Source organism: Blennius ocellaris (genome assembly GCF_963422515.1).
Source record: "Blennius ocellaris genome assembly, chromosome: 17".
Taxonomy (NCBI): domain Eukaryota; kingdom Metazoa; phylum Chordata; class Actinopteri; order Blenniiformes; family Blenniidae; genus Blennius; species Blennius ocellaris.
In genome coordinates this window covers 17,608,712-17,626,134 of record NC_137666.1, presented here as the reverse complement: position 1 = coordinate 17,626,134, position 17,423 = coordinate 17,608,712, and the positions used below count along the sequence as shown (strand labels likewise).

General features: G+C 49.9%; 3 protein-coding genes across 3 annotated transcripts in view; 1 reads left to right on the top strand and 2 right to left on the bottom strand.

The window, feature by feature from the left end:
- Window positions 1–3,022, top strand: part of LOC308142846 (inositol-tetrakisphosphate 1-kinase-like) — a gene marked incomplete at its 3' end in the record, with an annotated part of 29,582 nt that extends 26,560 nt beyond the window's left edge. The window contains exons 6-11 of the mRNA XM_080513436.1: window positions 335–433; window positions 578–618; window positions 1,096–1,261; window positions 2,266–2,333; window positions 2,420–2,582; window positions 2,733–3,022. Of these exons, the coding sequence (XP_080369562.1) occupies window positions 335–433; window positions 578–618; window positions 1,096–1,261; window positions 2,266–2,333; window positions 2,420–2,582; window positions 2,733–3,022 (827 nt within the window). The remainder of the gene's footprint in view (window positions 1–334; window positions 434–577; window positions 619–1,095; window positions 1,262–2,265; window positions 2,334–2,419; window positions 2,583–2,732) is intronic.
- Window positions 3,023–5,523: 2,501 nt separating this feature from the next.
- plk4 (polo-like kinase 4) lies at window positions 5,524–11,806 on the bottom strand (the record flags this gene model as incomplete). The annotated part of the gene is made up of 15 exons (XM_080512671.1): window positions 11,701–11,806; window positions 10,840–10,935; window positions 10,473–10,568; window positions 9,750–9,864; window positions 8,695–9,643; window positions 8,512–8,600; window positions 7,589–7,887; window positions 7,388–7,492; window positions 7,200–7,302; window positions 6,976–7,125; window positions 6,656–6,884; window positions 6,477–6,573; window positions 5,931–6,053; window positions 5,736–5,842; window positions 5,524–5,644 (listed from the first exon to the last, which is right to left on the bottom strand). Exons 1-15 carry the CDS (start codon window positions 11,728–11,730, stop codon window positions 5,524–5,526), a joined length of 2,709 nt encoding a protein of 902 aa, XP_080368797.1. The 5' UTR covers window positions 11,731–11,806.
- Window positions 11,807–12,695: 889 nt separating this feature from the next.
- The window catches only part of LOC308142878 (heat shock 70 kDa protein 4L-like), an 11,029-nt gene continuing 6,301 nt past the window's right edge, over window positions 12,696–17,423 (bottom strand). Inside the window, 4 exon segments of the mRNA XM_080513481.1 lie at window positions 12,696–13,491; window positions 13,871–13,965; window positions 13,968–14,031; window positions 14,272–14,391. Coding sequence (XP_080369607.1) covers window positions 13,306–13,491; window positions 13,871–13,965; window positions 13,968–14,031; window positions 14,272–14,391 — 465 coding nt within the window. The 3' untranslated portion in view covers window positions 12,696–13,305.

Below are 17,423 nucleotides of genomic sequence, written 5' to 3'. Positions count from 1 at the left end.
TTAATATTTTGTTAAATAAGCCCGTGAGATTCTTCCTCTAGCGGTGCGTATAGGAACATCTTTTATTTTTCTTCATATTATTTGAATTCATTTTCATTTGACAGTTGATAGAGATATCTCTATAAATACTATCTGACACTTATTTGACTCAAAACAGCTTTTTTTTCAGGCCACATTTACACAGCAAGTGGCGACTGAGTACGTCCGTTGCATGTTGTGTTTCCGTTTACAGTGAAAAGATGAAGAACTACTGATAACATGACTTAAACCTCCTACGAGGACAGCGACTCGGTGCAGCTTTTTAAAGAGTTTCTCTCTGGACGTGTGTTTTCAGACGAGAGGATCTGCTCTCCTCCCTTCATGGTCCTGAACAGCGAGTGCACCCCAGACGTGCTGGAGCAGATCCGGAGGCAAGGACTCACATTCCCCTTCAGTGAGTCTCCACCCGGGGGGGGGGGGGGGGGCGGGGGACACACTCCCCAAACCTTCGCCGTCCACTTCCGCTCCGTCGTGGCCGGCCCAATTCGCCGTCTTCTGTCCTCCGTCACCTCACCCAAGTGTCTCTTTTCTCCCGCAGTTTGCAAAACACGAGTGGCTCACGGCACCAACTCCCACGAGGTAAGAGCCCCCCCCCACCCGCCCCCGCCCACACCCCACCTGCAGGGATCAGATAAAATGCTGCACCTTCACGACCCGCTCAGATCGATACTCACAATCACTCTTCATTCCTCGGCGCCAACGCCAGCGGGCCCAAGTTAAGCTTTAGCCAGACTCACAAAGGTCGCATTGTGACTCTGAAGAGTACTACACTGCTTTCATTATGTTTTACCCTTTAAAAAGATAAGACATCTCTAAGAAAGCCTCCAACCTTGGTAATTGCAGTGTTCTACCGTTGATCATAGTTGCTAGATGTCATGAATTCATCACCTCTATGAGCTCTGGGTGTTTTCATTAAGAGGGAAATATTAACAATCTTAATGGTTTCTCCCTCACACACCTGATTTATCCCGACTCCCCGCCTCCTTAATGGCATTTACAACGTCCTTTCTTGTCAAGTAGCGCCTTCAAAGTCAACTTATTTCGCTGTGTCCACAGATGGCCATTATCTTCAGTGAAGAGGACCTGAAGGAGGTCAGGCCTCCGTGTGTGATCCAGAGCTTCATCAACCACAACGCCGTGCTCTACAAGGTGTTCGTGGTGGGCGACTCCCACACCGTGGTGGAGAGACCCTCCCTGAAGAACTTCCCCGCCGGGCCTGCAGGTGAGACCGGCGCGCCTTTTACGGCCTTTCCTCTGATTGGACCGTTCGCCCCTCGTTAAAAGGGCGCGGCGGTGGCGGCGGCGTGCGATCGGTGCGGCCGGCTCACGTGGCTGGAAGCAAACCAGACGTGTTGTTTTGTGCGCTCGGACCGTGACCTGGCTTTGAATGTGTGGGGGGGGGGTGTATTTGCATGCGATGCAGCGCTCATGCAAAGCATACCCCCCCCAGGCTTTGTGTAACGGCGCGGAGGGAACAGTTGCTTTCAGCCGGGAATGCTGAGTGGCGGGACGGGACAGACGGGGAAAAGACACAGAAAGCAGCAAATACAAACCACGGCGAGTCATTGTCATTGTCATTGTCCTGCACGGCCGCCGCGCAGAGCAAGGTGGCAAATATGTCATGAGAGCAACCCTCTGAAAGCCCGGGGGATTATTTATTCACAATCTACTGTCCCTCCGCCCCCAGTCCCCCCCCTCCTCCCACACTCACTGATGGTAATCATTACAGTGAGAACAAACGGAGGGAAGTGTGTGTCACGATTCCTCCTGTGACGCGCTGGGTCACGCTCTGGACTCCACATGGTTCACTTTCGGGTGAGATCAGCCATGCTGGTCTGTTCGGAGCTCTACTGCCCCCCAGTGGCCACAATATGGAACAAACACTGGTGGTTTTACTCATCCCCCCCCCCCCCCCCCACCCTACCAACTCAGTCTAGTTACTGTAATACTGAGTGTTTTTAAAGGTGGCCACTGAAAGTGATTATTTCTCGATGAGATATAATTTATGAGTTATTAGTCGTCGACAGTTTGTTTTGATGAATCTCTGTTAGTACCGGATGTTTCCGCGTACCGTGCAGCTGCGTCAGTGGAGGGCGGGACTCCAAATGATCCTGCGTTCCTATTGGACGCAGTGTTAGGACACAAGACAAGGGAGCCGGACGTCAGACGACGTCTCCGGGACGAGAAAAAAAACCCATCTCTGACGTCTCTTCTCCTCTGTTCCAGACAGGAAAGCCATTTTCTTCAACAGCCACAACGTTTCCAAACCCGAGTCCTCCTCCGACTTGACCTCGGTACGTTCAAAACCGCCGCCCGGCATCAACGCCAACGTCTTTACCTTTTCCCCTCCGAGTGACTCTTCTATCGCGCTCTCCTCCAGAGGGAGAACGTGGAGGGCGTGTCCCCGCCGCCCAGCGAGGACGTGATCAGAGAGCTGTCCAGGCTGCTGCGGCGGGAGCTCAACGTGTCGCTGTTCGGCATCGACGTCATCATCAACAACCAGACGGGCCAGCACGCCGTCATCGACATCAACGCATTCCCCGGTAGGCGCCAGTCCACCTCGTGTCTTATTTTCCCCTCTGTAGTTTATTAAAGTCCCAGCTGTAAGAACCTTTATTCTGGCGGGTCACGCCCTGGCTAGTGGCCCCCCCTTGTAAAGCGCGGCGTCCCTCCTCCCTCTGTGTGTGTTTCAGGCTACGAGGGCGTCCCGGAGTTCTTCGACGACCTCCTGAGCCACATCAGCAGCGTGCTGCAGAGCCACGGCGCCGACGCGGCGCCGGCACCGCCCCCCACCCCCGGCGGCGGCGGCGGCGGCGGTGAGCAGCAGCAGCAGCAGCAGCAGCAGCCCCGCGGCCTGCCGGCCAGCGCCGGCTGCAGCCTGCGAGGGAAGGAGCTGCAGAGACTGGGCTGCAACTCGGCCATGTCCCCCAACTTCCAGCAGCACTGCGTGTCCACGATAGCCACCAAGGCCTCGTCCCAGTGACTGACCCCTCCCCCTCCCCCGCGCCGTCCCACCCCCGAACAAAACCAACGGATGACAATAATAAATAATAATAATCATAGTAAATATGATGTTAATGATAATATATCTAATCAGAAATCTTTTCCTATATAGTTATTTTGGGGGGGGGAAAAACGATGGTGATTGGGTGTAAAAGCTGTTTTTTTTTTTCTCTCTCTGCCTTTTTTTGTATTTTTTTTTGGGGGGGGGGTTTTCGTCTAATGAGACTTAACGAGTACTGTAATGTGAACGTTTGGGAACTTTCGCTGATTTGATTTCTCCACCTCTCCCCCCCCCCCCCCCCCCCCCCCCGTGTGAGGTGGATGTGCTGAACGGGTCCAGACGAGGGAGGAAACGTGCCACTTAGATGTGCAATGTATGAAGGCACACACACACGCACACACACATGTGCTCACACACGTGTGCGTGTGAGCACGTGTGTGTGTGTGTGTGTGCGTGCGTGCGTGCGTGCGTGCGTGTGTGTGTGTGTGTGTATTCTGGTCGAAACCACTGACTCGTCTGCACAAAGTCAGGTGGACATTTGAACACTAACTGTTGTGAAAACCAACAACGTCGGATGTTTTTTTTTTTTTTTTTTCCTGAGTGCCATCAAGTGTCTCTGATTGTAGGACGGACGGGAGAAAAAAACGTTTAAAAGAAAGAAGAATCTATATGAACGTGTGACCAATTCTTTTCATTCCCCCCTCGAAGCCATTGTTGCCGCGGCGACGCGCAGCAAGACGGACCCTCACATTCCCGCCGCGTGGACGTTTTCCGAGAAAACTCCAGAACCGTTCAGAATTCCTCCCCCCCCTTTTTTTTTTTCTCCCTTCTCCTTGTCGGCCGCTCGGCCCGGCGGGTCTCAACGTGTGGGGGGGGAGGGGCGGCGATGAAGACGTGGTTGTCATGTCAGATTCGTGGTCGACGTGACGGAAATGATCCAGATTCACTAGAATTACATTAGAAGTTACTTCTTGTATTGATATTTGAATGTGAGGGGGTGGGGAAATCCAGAATTCAGGATGGGGGGGGGGGGGGGGGACCATGATTACATAATTGTTATTATTTTTTTAAATAATAATGTTCCTCCCTCACGTGTAAACCTCCACTATCAAGTACAAACTTGAGTTGTTTATTGAGTTTGTGTCTCGATCCTTCCCACACGTCGAGAAGCCCGGAAGAGTGTTTCTTCTTCTTTCCCAACGTCGATCCCGTCACGTTCCGTTCGTCGGGAAGTGTGTGTGTGTGTGTGTATGAACGAATGTGTGTGGAGCCGCCGGCCCGCTGCGTCGGGTTTTAATCCAATGGGAGGCGGCCAGCTGTTGATCCCAGTGTTCACTGTGAGATTACTTTTTTTTTTGTTTTCTTTTCTTCAAACTCCAACTTTGTTAATATCTTTGTCCTGACATCTACTAAGAGCAACTTTATTTTATTGAGATTTTATGGGGAAAAGTGTTTTTATATAATTGAAGATGAGAGCAACACGTGGGGGGCGGGGGAGGGGGTGGGGCGGGGCGTACAGGTGTTTTCCCTCTAGCATCTAGTGGGAACACGTGGCCGCGTACGGATCAGTCAGGGAGGAGCAGGAGGGGCGGTTCCTGGCCTCCACCCCCCTTCCCCCTCCCCCCACCTCCACCACCCCCACGGCCGTCACCCGCCTCAGTGTTTACGTCTTTGGGTGTCTTGTACAGTCCGTGTATCCGCGCTGACGCTTTACATCCGTACAGTGTTGTTTTGTATCAGTTCTGTAATCGAGAAGAATTTCTTTTCTTTCTTTTTCTTTTTTTAAATTAAAGGGCCAATTCAAACGGGGCGAAATAAACATGTGAAATCGAAACCCGTCTGCTTGTCACTCGGCTCGTCCTCCGTGAAGGAGAGGAGCTCAATCACCACTTTGAATTAGACTGAAACATCCCTTCATTTAAGGACTCGGGGAGGTCAAAGGTCAAACCTGGATGTTTCATCTTTCTCTGATATAAAAAAAAAAAACAGCATGAGCTTAGAAACTGTCAAACCCTCGTGGGTCATACTATTCTCCTGTCACACCCTTTCTACATGAAAATGTTTATATTCTATTTGGAGTTAAATAAGGATTTTTTTTTTTCCCCTCCCACTTTTATGGAATCTGACCTCTGAAATCATAAATTGCCGAGTAATCCCAAATGATAAAATACTCAAACTTGTCTACAATTCTTGATTCATCACCTCTTTTTTTTTTTTTTTTTTAATACATTTGAGGTTTTCTGTACTGTGGAGTAAAGAAAGTCGGCAGACAGAAGTTTCTCCACCCGGCCTCCAGTTTATTGCTTGGGCGCTGGGCGGCGGGACACATCTCATGGACACAGAAACAGCACAGACTATTTCACACTCTATACACAGGAAGTAGCTTATTAAAATAACAAAAATATCTTCTCATAATCTCAAGTTTTCTGTACAAGTAAAAACAACCCAGATAGAAAGTATTTACAGGAGGAGGAGGAGGATCAGCAGTGGGGTGGAGTGTGGAGCTGGCGAGCCGCCGGGTTGGCCAACAGGCCCAAGATGGTGGACAGACAGTGGAGCTTCTCCTTGACGAGCTCCGGGAGCTTCTCGTTCTCCTTGTACCTGCAGGCGACAGCGACGTGAGACGTTTGGAGATGGACGACCTTCAAATCGGAGGGAGGAGGGAGGGGGGAGGGGTGGTTTGTGCTGCTACCTGGTGATTCTGCCGTCCGGAGACGTGTAGCTGATGCAGGAAACTCCGGCCTGGACCACCAGCTGAGAGCCGTCGTTAAACTGCACCCACACTTCTCCGCTGGTCAGCTGCACACACGCACACACACACACATACAGAATTTAACCACGGTCGATCTACTTCCTGTCGACGCTGCTCCTCGCCGCGTTGCGCTACCTGAGAGGCCCAGCCCACGTTGGGCACGAATATGGATTTGACCACCTTCCCCGAGCTTTGCAGCGGCGAGTTCTTCTTGCTCAGACTGGCCGACGTGAAGTCGGAGCCGTCGTAGGAAATCATCTGGAAGGAGGAGCGGAGCGAAGGGTCGGGTCACATTTTCATCAAAACGCTGAGTCGGGACGCGGAGCCGGAGTGTGTGAGGGGGGGTGTGTGTGTGTGTGTGAGGCTGGAGAAGCAGTTTGAGCTTTAAAGCAGATCAGCGGTTCGCCACTGTTTCACACAAATTGAAACATTTCTATCGTTTATTTTGTCCAAATCATTCTGGTGTTAAATGGATTACTCTCCGAGGAGAGTATTGTGAGAGGCAAACAAGATTTCATCAAAAATTTGAGTTTTAAAAAAAAAGAAAACCGCCACAAGCGCACAACGTTGCATCTGAGAGGTTCTACTTCCTCACAGGACTTCGTTGTGACACTTCCTGTGTTTGCTCCGTGAGAGAAGAGTGGGCGTGTCCGACCAGCGGAGGCTTCTGGGTAAACTTACTGACGGAGTGATGTGAGGAGGTTTGGGTGGTGACGCCGTGTCGGGAGGCGCCGGGTGGGGGTGGAGAGACGGCGGGGGGTCCGAGCCGGCCGGCCTCCTGCAGACGAAACGCAAACGGGGGGGGGTGGTTAGCGACGGCGTGCGTCTCGCGCGTGATCCCGCCGCGGCCCGACCCTCACCTGCCGATGGTGACGGGGAAGAAGTGGACCGTGGTGCCGCTGCGCCGCTCCTCGGCGGCGATGGCGGCCTCCAGCGACAGGCACACGCCGTGGCCCTCGTCGGACAGCTCGGCGTAGCGCCGGCTCTCGGCGCTCAGGCCGCTCAGGCCCGCCTCGCCCTTCACCGTGTACGACTTGCCGCTCCTCTCCACCACCCGCAGCAGCTCCGAGGACTTGTGCGTCTTCGCTCCTGCGGGACGGAGCGGCGCCGCGTCAGCGCTCGCACACGAGACAAAAAAAAGCGGCGCCGGCCTGCCGGCTGCTCGGGCGTCGAGACTCACCGTCGTAGAAGCAGACCTCCAGGTCGGCGCTGGGAGAATTCTCCATCAGCATCACTTTGGCCAGCTTGGTGTAGAGGGTCACTTTGGGGGTTTTGGACTTCACAAGCTGGACAAACTTGGAGGCGTACTGGTACTTCCTCCAGTACTTCTCTGTGAAAGAAAAACTGCGTTATGAAGTGCAAACTGGCGGAAATGTGGAGGCCGCGAGGAGGAAACATGAATACCTGGAAGGTCGTCGTAGCTACAGATGAGAATGTCTTCAGGAGGAGCCGGGGGACAGTCCAGCAGCGGGAAGCCTTTCCCGTCGTTCGGCTGGTAGATGGTCACCTGCGCCAGGCGGCGGGAGAAGACGGGTGTGAGAGTGGCGGCGGTCGACTCGAGCGATGCTCGCGGGAGCGGCGGCGATCGTTACCGTCGATCCGTCGCAGGAGATGCGGAGAACCTCCTTGACCCTCTCCTGACCGCTCACCGACTTCAGCAGCTCCATGCACACGTCGCCCGAGTCCAGGATGCTCACCTGCCGCCGAGAGAGAGAGAAACCAGCGGAGCTTTTAGTTCTTCCCGCTCCGCGGACGAGGAGGGAGAACCCGGGGAAACGCGAGCGACGTCTTACGACGGCGTTCTTGGTCTTCTGTCTGATGGGCTTCAGCCTGGAGGCGCCCAGCGGCGGGACCACGTCTCTCAGGGTCTTCTTCAGCTCCCGGCCCTGCAGGGGGTGGAAGTCGTCTCCGGGCGCGTTCTCCCTGTAGGGGTCCTGGCCGGAGGGCGGCTGCGGGTGCTGGAGGTGCTGGATGGCGCCGCGGCTCGCCGGCCGGTCCGTCCAGGAGTTGTGGACGCCTAAAGGTGCCCGGCTGCTGTGGAAGCTGCCGGCGCTGCTGTGGGCGCTGCCGTCGGCCGGCCGTGCTCCCGAACCTGGGGAAAAAAAAAAAAAAAAACACATTTGATCATTTCCTCTTTTTGGGAGAATGAATAGAATCAGTGAATATAGATAAACCTTTGATTTGATTTAAAGTCATAAAAAAAAAAAAAAAAAGACTTTTACCTTATGGATTAAAACGATAAATTAAATGTGAAAAGAAATAGTTCAAATCAAAAGAAATCGGGGGTGGCGGTGATAAAATGTGAAAAATTAAAAAATGTAAGAAAAACAAACAAAACCTTAAAAGTGAGCTCAAATGGCTAAAAGGCTCCTTCCTGTCACAATAAGACCAACTCGTCCCTGTAAACACTGTTTTAATGTCTTTTAATTGATTTCATTTCTTTCTGTTCTTATATTAGTCGCCGTCATATCTTATTTGACATTTAATTCTCTTTCTAGGAATTCTGATGTGGAGCTTAAAGGAATTCTCCTCTTCTCTTCACCTTGTCTAATTTATAATGTCAAAATTGTCAAAAAAAAAAAAAGAGGAAAAAAAAAATCACACCTCAAATATTTGTACTTTGTTCCCAACGACGGAGATGTTTTTGTAAAAAAAGATGAAGTTTGTTGTGGTTTTGAACGCTGTGCTGACTGAAAGAAAAAAACAGTGGCTTTACCTTCGTTATTGAGCCAATTCGAGACGCCATCAAGATCTGGAAACGGCAAGTTTGGTGGAGGCGGCGTGTCGGCGGAGAAATAACCCGGACTGAGAGAGTGAGAGAGAGAGAGAGAGAGAGAGAAGAAAGTGTTGGTCTCAAGTCTTCTTGAAATCTCCGGTGACGAAGAGTTTGGCGACTCACTTTGCCGACTGTTTGACTGGAGGTGACGGGAGCCTCCCGTGTTCTAAAAACGGACGCTGGTTCCTGAGGGAGAGCGGATGTCCCGCGGCGGCCAGACTCTCCTCTGAGTGGCACCTGCTCAGCTCGCCGTGTCCCGGGCCCGGACCCGGCGCCGGGCCGGAGCGGTCCGAGGAGTGCGCCCTCCGCGGGCACCGGGACCGCGGCAGCCCGCCGTGATGGGGCCCGCCGCCCCGAGGCTCTCTGGGGCACCTGTCGGCCGGGTGCCGGTGCCGCCACTGGTCGCCGTCCTCGAAGCGGACGCCGCCGGGCTGCCGCGGGTCCGCCGCCATGCGGCTGGGCAGGGTGGAGCCGATCACGTGGCGGGCTCGCCGCTGCAGGCGGCTGCCGCTGCCGGCCGACGTGGACGAGGTGCACGCCGTGGAGGTGGCGGCGATGCCGCTGTCCATGGAGCCCTCGTCCCCGAGACCCGCCTCCTTGGCCCGGCTCCGCGTCATGAAGGGGTGGTCCAGGACGGCGGACAGGCTGGGCCGCTGCGCCGGGTCTTTCCGCAGCAGCTGGTGGATCAGGTCCCGGGCCTCCGGCGACACGTGGGCCGGCATCTCGTACTCGCCCAGGACCACCTTGGACAGCGTGTGCTTCACCGTGTCCGTGTCGAACGGCGGGCGGCCCGTCAGGAAGGCGTAGAACATGCAGCCCAGCGACCACACGTCCGACTCCAGGCCGTGGGCGCTGCGCGTGGCCACCTCGGGCGAGATGTAGTTGGGCGTCCCGCACATGGTGAAGTGCTTCTCGTCCGGGAGCTTGAGCTGCGTGGCCAGGCCGAAGTCGGCGATCTTGATGTTCACGTTGGCGGTCAGCAGGAGGTTGGACAGGGTCAGGTCTCGGTGCAGGATCCCGTGGGTGTGCAAGTACAACATCCCTTTCACGATCTGATGCATGAAGTGTCTCGCTGTGGAACGACGGCACGGTTAAAAAAAAAAAAATCACACGCGGGTCAGAAAAAAAATAAAAACGGGAACGTCACATTCAGGCCGGAGAAACTCTGGACCCCTGACCTTCTTCTTCTGAGAAAGGCGTCTTCCGTTCCTTCAGGTAGCGACTCATCTCTCCATTGTGGCACATCTCCAACACCAGGTACACGTAGTTGCTGTCTTCAAAGTAGTTATAAAGCTTTGAAGAAGCACAAGATCAAAGATGAATTCATTAATATTCACGATCAAGGCAAGTCCAGCAAACTCTCACCCACATGTGGTTGAACTGTTAAAGTGAACCTCGACAAACTCAAGTTCAATATCTGTTCATTGGTATTTTGACACTAAAATAAATGAATTTGACAATTATGGTCTTCAGAGGGATATATCATGTAACAATAGACTATTTTGAAACACTATTTTTGATGATTCAGGTCACAAAAAAAGTGTTTATGTGTAATAAATATAAGATATTGGAAGTTTTACTGTTTAGATTCAATTACAACTTTTTTCCACTATGATTATTTTTTTTCCCCATTCTTCAAGATGCCGCCGTTAATCTGCCCAAACGGCGAACAAAGCACTGGCAGTGGAAGGCATCGCCGTTAACGCTTTGCATCACCATGACAACGATACAGAAAGCGGATACATGAAGACTCAAAACGCACACGTCTGAGAAAGGCTCTGCGGTAACGTATCTCTAATAGCTGTGAATTTGCACACTTGACCGACTCACATGCACCAGGAGACAGAAAGGAGGAATATTCTAAAGTCTTAAAAAAAAAAAATAAATAAACAAAACTGTACCTCCAGTATTGAAGGATGCTTCAGCCGGCACTGGATCTCCACCTCGTTCGTCACACGCTGGACCATGCCAGCTTTGTGCATTGCTTTTTTGTCAATCTGCAGGTGGGAACAACAAGGGATAATTACACACCTCAAACAATCTGTCAGCCACGAAGACAAGTCAAACGACCAGCGTCCCACCGGTGAGGAGCCGAGGGACCACCAGCGGCCCCAGTGGGAGGCCACCGGGGGTCCAATCATCCAGCCAAACCAGGAGCGGGCTTTAACTGTCAGTCTGGTGACAGCTTGTGACTCATGTGTGAATCGCAACTGAAGCTCTGCTTTAATTGTGCCGCGTTACTGAGAAAGGGGCAGAAATCGGTCTTACCGTTTTGATGGCAACCTCCAGTCCAGTCTTCACCGACTTCGCTCTGTAGACACATGCAAACGAGCCTTTGCCAAGGAGGGTGAGGACTTTAAAATCCTACATGCAGACAAATAAAAAAAAAGGTTTTTGTGTGTGTTAAAAAATATGCGTTTTGACTTCACCTTCTCAGTCCGGATCTTTTAAAAGCAAAGTTACCTCGATGCTCAGCTCCTGGGTATAACATAAACTCCCACCACTGTCACTCTCCGCAGACAGATTTAGAAAGAAATGCTGGATAACTTGATCAAACACCATCCCTCTGGCCTGCGACATGCTGGATGCCGAGTGGAAACGGACAATCCGACCACTGGCAACGCGAAATCCTCCCAGAAGCAAGAGTGTTTAACTGTCAGACAAGCCAGCAACACCTGACACTGCGTGGGGAGGGAGGGGGGGGCAACCACAACCTCTCATTATCCCGGCTCTCTTCCCGCTGCCGCTGTTTCCAGGCAGCCTGTTGGCTTTCCAAACTGAAGCAGTGAGGAGGGACAACACGGTCCCAGGAGGACAGATCCCCCCCAGGAGAGGACAGCTCCCCGAGGACAACACTGACTGACTCTGTATCAACACTGGCGGACTCATGACTAAACAATGGAACACTACGACTATACACATTGAAACTAAACAAAAAATTAAAGTCCTATAAGCTTACTATCTTGGTTTCACCAGCACGGTACCACCTATAATATGACGTTTATGACGAAAAATCCAACACGCAGGCAACAAACTACGTGTTTAATTCACTTCCAGCCCGTTATTGTGTGTAAACAGCTAAAGCTAAGATGCTAGCGTCGCGCGCACGCGTCGCCCACAACGACTCACCTCGATTTTGTCGCCGATTGAAAGACTCATCGTCGGAGGCTCTGCCCTCGCGGACGCACGCGGGCTTGTGGAATTGTCCTTCGGTTCGTGACGGGAGCCGTCAGAGCTCGGAGAAATGTCGCCCCGTTGTTCCCCTCCAAAACTTTGCCATTTCTTCCATTTTGAAAATATCCGCCCGTTACTACGCGCTGACGTCATACGACAACAAAAGACGTGGCCACGCCCCCCCCCACACGCACACAACGTGCGCATGCGCACGCATCGACTCTCGCAGAGCGGCTTCAGCGGCGGTCATGAATGAAAAAGCTCGTTTACAACTTTAGCGTGTGTTGATTCATATATTGGAGATTTATAGAGGATCTTTCAAGGAAAAGGGTTTAATAAAGTCAAGGAAACGTCTTTTTAACTTGTCCGTACAACTGATCCCACAAAAACGTCTATAAAAGATTATAAAAGACGACGTAAAATGAAACTTTTGTAATAAATGGTTTTGTATTTTTGGTGGTGTTTGTTATATTTTGTCCTCGAGTATGTAATAAAGTTGAATTGAATTGAAATTTTTAATTGAATGAAGTGAAACATTCATTTCACAGTCAAATTGTTTGATATAATTCATAATGATATGATTTGGACTATTTGATAAGCAGCTGGCTAGAACAGCCACAGAACAACACAATAAGGTTTAAAATGCTTCGAGAAACCACCACAAAAGAACAAAATAGCTTTAAAACATAATATTTTCTATTTAAGTTTTTAAACTATGAAATCAATTTCACAGCAAGAAGGTTGTGGGTTCAAATATGGCCTTGGGCCTTCGTGTTTTCATGTTTTCCCGTCTGTGTGGGTTTTCTCCCACATTCCCAAAAACATCAGTTTTTTTTTAAAGTGTAAATATAATGTATTGTTTTTTCTCGTGCACATTCAGTACAGATTTCATTTCTGAGTTTATCGTCAAAGTAAACAAATAATTTCACACTTTTACAAATAAATTGTCTTCCAGACAAGGATTTATTTATTTTTGCCAACTTCAAATGTCTTAATTAAAGATGAGAAAGAAAGAAAAAGAAAAGAAAGGGAAACAGGCAATGGATCACTTATCAAAATAAATTGATCTATCAAGCATCTCTATAGTAACACTGGGAATGTGTTGTTTATGTACAGATATGCTGGCTGCTGCTTTTTAATAAAACAATATTTACAGGTTCTGACATGGGGGGGGGGGGGGGGGGGGACTCCTTTTTGTAGCTTAACAAACTAAAGACTTCTGCAGAGGTCTGGACAGGACTTGTATCTTAGGGCGAGATGGTTTCCTGCAGACACGTGGAACACAGAGTGGACGTCCCCGCGCGGTACAAAGGAAAGAGTTTTAATCTACTGCAGCATTCGTGAGTTTATTCACGTTGTCAAACCTTTTGAGAGTCAAAGCACATCACTGTCACACACGGGGATGAAAGCGCGAGAACCGAAACCTCCAAAGTTGAAGTCCAGTGGGATGAAACACGCACACATACAAAAAAAAAAAAAAAAAATGAGAGAGAGAGAAATGTTTCCAGGGACTAAATGGGAAACTCGGAGATGCAGCAGAGATTCCATCAGATGCTGTTTTCAGTCCACCTCCATCTCTTTGGTGCCGGACTTGTTCTGCTGGTTTCCTTTGGCCTCCGCCTTCCCGTCCGCCGCCGCCGCCGCCGGGCCGTTGTGAGCTCCGGCGCTCTGATCGTTGGCCTCAGGGTTTTCCTCCAGCGAGGGCTTTGGCCTGCTGGCTACTGGGTTACACACATTCTCCAACTCCTGGCAAAAAAAAAAAAAAAAAAAGAGAGGAAATCAACAATAAGTAAGCAGAAATAATTTGTACTTATCGATTATGAACTATATAAGAACATGGATGGAAGTACTTCTGTTCTGTGTGATAAAAAAAATATTTAAGCCTGCAAACTTTGATCACGGCTTTAAAGCGACGGGCTGCAGGAGGAGCGACGGCTCGGGTGGAGCTTCACGAAAGAGCAGCGGGACAGTTTTCAAAGTTTAAGACGGGGGAAAACTTGATTTCGTATCGTCAACCAAGTGAGTATTTTAGGAAAGAAATCAAGCAGGTAGTTCAATGGTGCGATTTCAAATGATAAGAAAGCTGAAGTGACACGACAGACGACGACAAAGCCTCCCGTCATACCTGGATCTTGACGATGATGTCTGCTACTTTAACCACCGGATCCTGAGTCATGGCCACTTTGCTCTGGGCGTTCATCTTGGCGTTCATCCAGCCATGCTTTCGCTCACACACTTCTCCACGGTGTTCATGTCCTCTGCGCTCAGATGGGCGAAGCGCTCGTCCTGCCGGGACGTTTTGTTCGGACGGAGAAAGAGAAAAAGTCATCCAACGACTCAAGATTCCTACAATTGGTTCACTTTTCTTTCTTTTTTTTAGAATTGACGGATCAGCAGTTATGATGTTATGGCCGATCTATGAATCTATCTTTGGAAAGCATTGGAGCTACTTTAAGAAACACTTCTCAATGCCGTTTCCATTTAGAAAAGGAGCGGCGACTCCATGTGTCTTGGCGTGGCGTTTACCTTCTGTTTGTACGACTCTACAAACTTCATGTAGAGCTGCAGCTTCTTTCCCAGCTCCTCAAAAGCGCGCGGCCGGTCCTCGTGCTCTCTGTGCCGCTCATGAATGGGCTGACCCAGTCTCTATATAGAAATACAATCAATCTCAACAACAACACAAAAAACCCAGCTCATTCTGCTCTGGAATCTCTAAAACAGTGTTTTTCAACCACTGTGCCGCGGCACACTGGTGTTCCGCAAGATCTAGTCAGGTGTGCCGTGGGAAATTATCCAATTTCACATTTTTTTTCTAAAAATAATTTGCTCTCACAGCCGCTGTCAGCTGTTGAAGAGTAATCATGTATAATTACTCTTCGCCAATAGATGGCAATACAGAACTTTGCCGTTGAAATCGAAACCGAAAGACGTCAGTCTGGTTAGTCTCCACCACCTCCCATCTTGTATCAAAGTGTGTCAGTGACAGTGATGGAGAAGTTTTTGAAAAGGAAGAATGTTAACCAGGATCTCAGCTCTGTGTTCATCCATCAGGTCCAGGTTTCACACAGTGAAGAAAAATAAAAAAAAAGAAATTGGGAAATACTTTTTTTTCTGTATTTATTTGATTCTGTTGATAAAACTTTGATGAGAATTACTTTATATTGTTAATACAGGCTACAGCGTTTCAAATTTTTACATTTTCGGGTGGTGGTGTGCCTCCAGATTTTTCCAAGCAAAAAAGTGTGCCTTGGCTCAAAAAAGGTTGAAAAACACTGCTCTAAAATGTCCTTGTCATAATTAAAAATAACAAACCTTAAGTGCCTCCAGCTTCTCTTCGTACACTTGTTTGGGTTGGTCCTCGCCGTCCTCGTAAAGCCAGTTCTCCGTGTCCTCCAGCATCAGCGTCAGCCGGTTACCGTCTGTCCAGTCACACACAAAACATTACGTAGATGTGAAACGTGAAGACGGATCTCGTCGCTTCACGAGCACGCCGTTACGCGGCGATTGTGTTGCTGGGGGGGGGGGCGAGCGAGGAGTGGGCGGTGCTCACATCCTCCGTGATGTACTTCTCGTACAACCCGCACAGTTTGTCCCGCAGGTCGTAAACGTACTCCTCCACGGCGTTTTTGGCGTCGTTCAGCTCCTTCACCAGTTTGTCCTGAATGATCATCTGACGCTGCGGGAGAGGAAACACAAAACCACACCACAGAGGAGATGCATGATGGCAACAGTAACTTAAAAAAAAAAAAAAGCAAAACAACTAATGAGCCTCTGCATGAAACAAGTGGAACACAACCAACCTGATTTATCGGAAGCATTTTTTTTTTTTTAAATCAATGTGTTGCTTTTTGTGGAGTTCCAGTTTTTTTTTTACTTTATTACTTAAACTGTCGGTGAAAATCAAATCTGGTCTGAAGTGGCTCATTAATCTTCAAAATATACCCTGAAAGCAGAGCGTGAGAGTGAAGAGCACTGATGAAAGAACATTACGCCTGTTTTTTTTGGTTTTTATCTCCAGAGAGGTTTTTTTCTGCCGGCACTATTTGAACCAGTTGGCAATCGTGAAACAAACATTGTGTGTCTGTGTCAGTCTGTTGAGGAAAAGCCTCAGTGGGTGAAAAATAAAACAGGTTTCAGTTGCACATGTTGCTTCACAGCCGATTCCACAGCGCCTCACCTCGTACTCCACGAAGTGTGTGAGGACGTCACCGTCCAGCTGCCGAAGGTTGTTGATGACGATTGGGAGCTCCACGCTCTTCACTTTGACTTGGGCTTGCTGCCTCCGGCCGCCGCCTCCTGCTTCTCCCCCCGCTGCAGCCTCCTGCTGGAGATACACCACAATGAAACCCAGAAACACTTTGTTTTGCTAAACGTGGTGCACGTGCATTACCTCGTTTAATGTTTTTTTTTTTTTTAAGAGTAAATATTTCATCATTGTTACACGGATGCATCAATGGATATGAGTGTGTTTACATCAATTGATATCATCTGAACCATAGAGTCAACATTTGTTTAGTATCCGAGTCATTGTTGTCTAGATGCAAGTATGAAACGGAAAAATACATGTTAAGTGAAAAAAAAAAAAAAAAAAGAGAAATGTCAGGAGGCAGTGCTAAAGTAAAGCTGATCTCACCTTACTGCCGAGCTGTTCTCCTCATTCTGCTGCTCCTGCTGGCTCTGGCCTTCTGGGTCCACCTGCATCTTATTCTGAGCCACAACACACACACACACACACACACACACACACACACACACACAACACACACACACACACACACACACACACGTTAAATTTTGGAAGAGAAGATTTTAGCGGCGTGGTAAAGCTCTTAACAAATACACTCAATCACATCTTAAAGAGCTGTCGAGTCCTGTATCACCCCAGAAGAACACCAGGACACCCGGGACCATTTTCTAGAGAAGCTGACAAACTAGAACTCCCCACTACCTGGGAGTTTATCATTTCTCTGCCCCCCCCCCCTCCCCTTGAGGTCACTCAGATCGAAGCTTAAAACCCAAAACATCAGCGATCGTACCTGATCCTCTCCCCTGCCTTCATTCTGCACCACTGGCTCAGACTCGATCTGCATGTCGTCTCCTTCCCCCTTCTGCTTCTCGATCAGCGAGGCGCCCGACACGCTGAAGATGCCGTGGACGTTGACGCGCACTTTGACCTTGACTTTGGAGCTGTCGCCGTCCGGCTGAGGAACACGTTCTGCACCGAGTAGCAGCCTGGCGGCACAACAGAGCCGGCAGGTCGTCAACGCGGTCCCCCCCCCACCCCCTCAGAGCAGACTTTTAGTGTGCTCCGGAGGATGACGCAGCAAAACGGATAATACATAACACACACAGTTAATGATGCCGTTTGGCTGAGTCACTAGAAGCCGTCTCTGGATGGCTGGGCCTCGTTCCTAATTACCATCGAGTTACAACCCCGGGGACCCGGGACACGAGCGGGTCAGACGCTTTCATGCAGTATCTGGTATTTCTGAATAAATAAACTTCGACAGTCAATACGCGAGTCAAGGGATTTTCATGGGATTGTTTTGGAAGCATGGCTACTGAAGCGGGCGAGATTAAAACGCTCGTCGGTACATTTTTCTTTTTTTGTTTGTTCAAGCAGAATCAGCAGCCTCACCTATCCGGTGGTCGGGGTACGGGAGCTCTTGAGGGCTGCT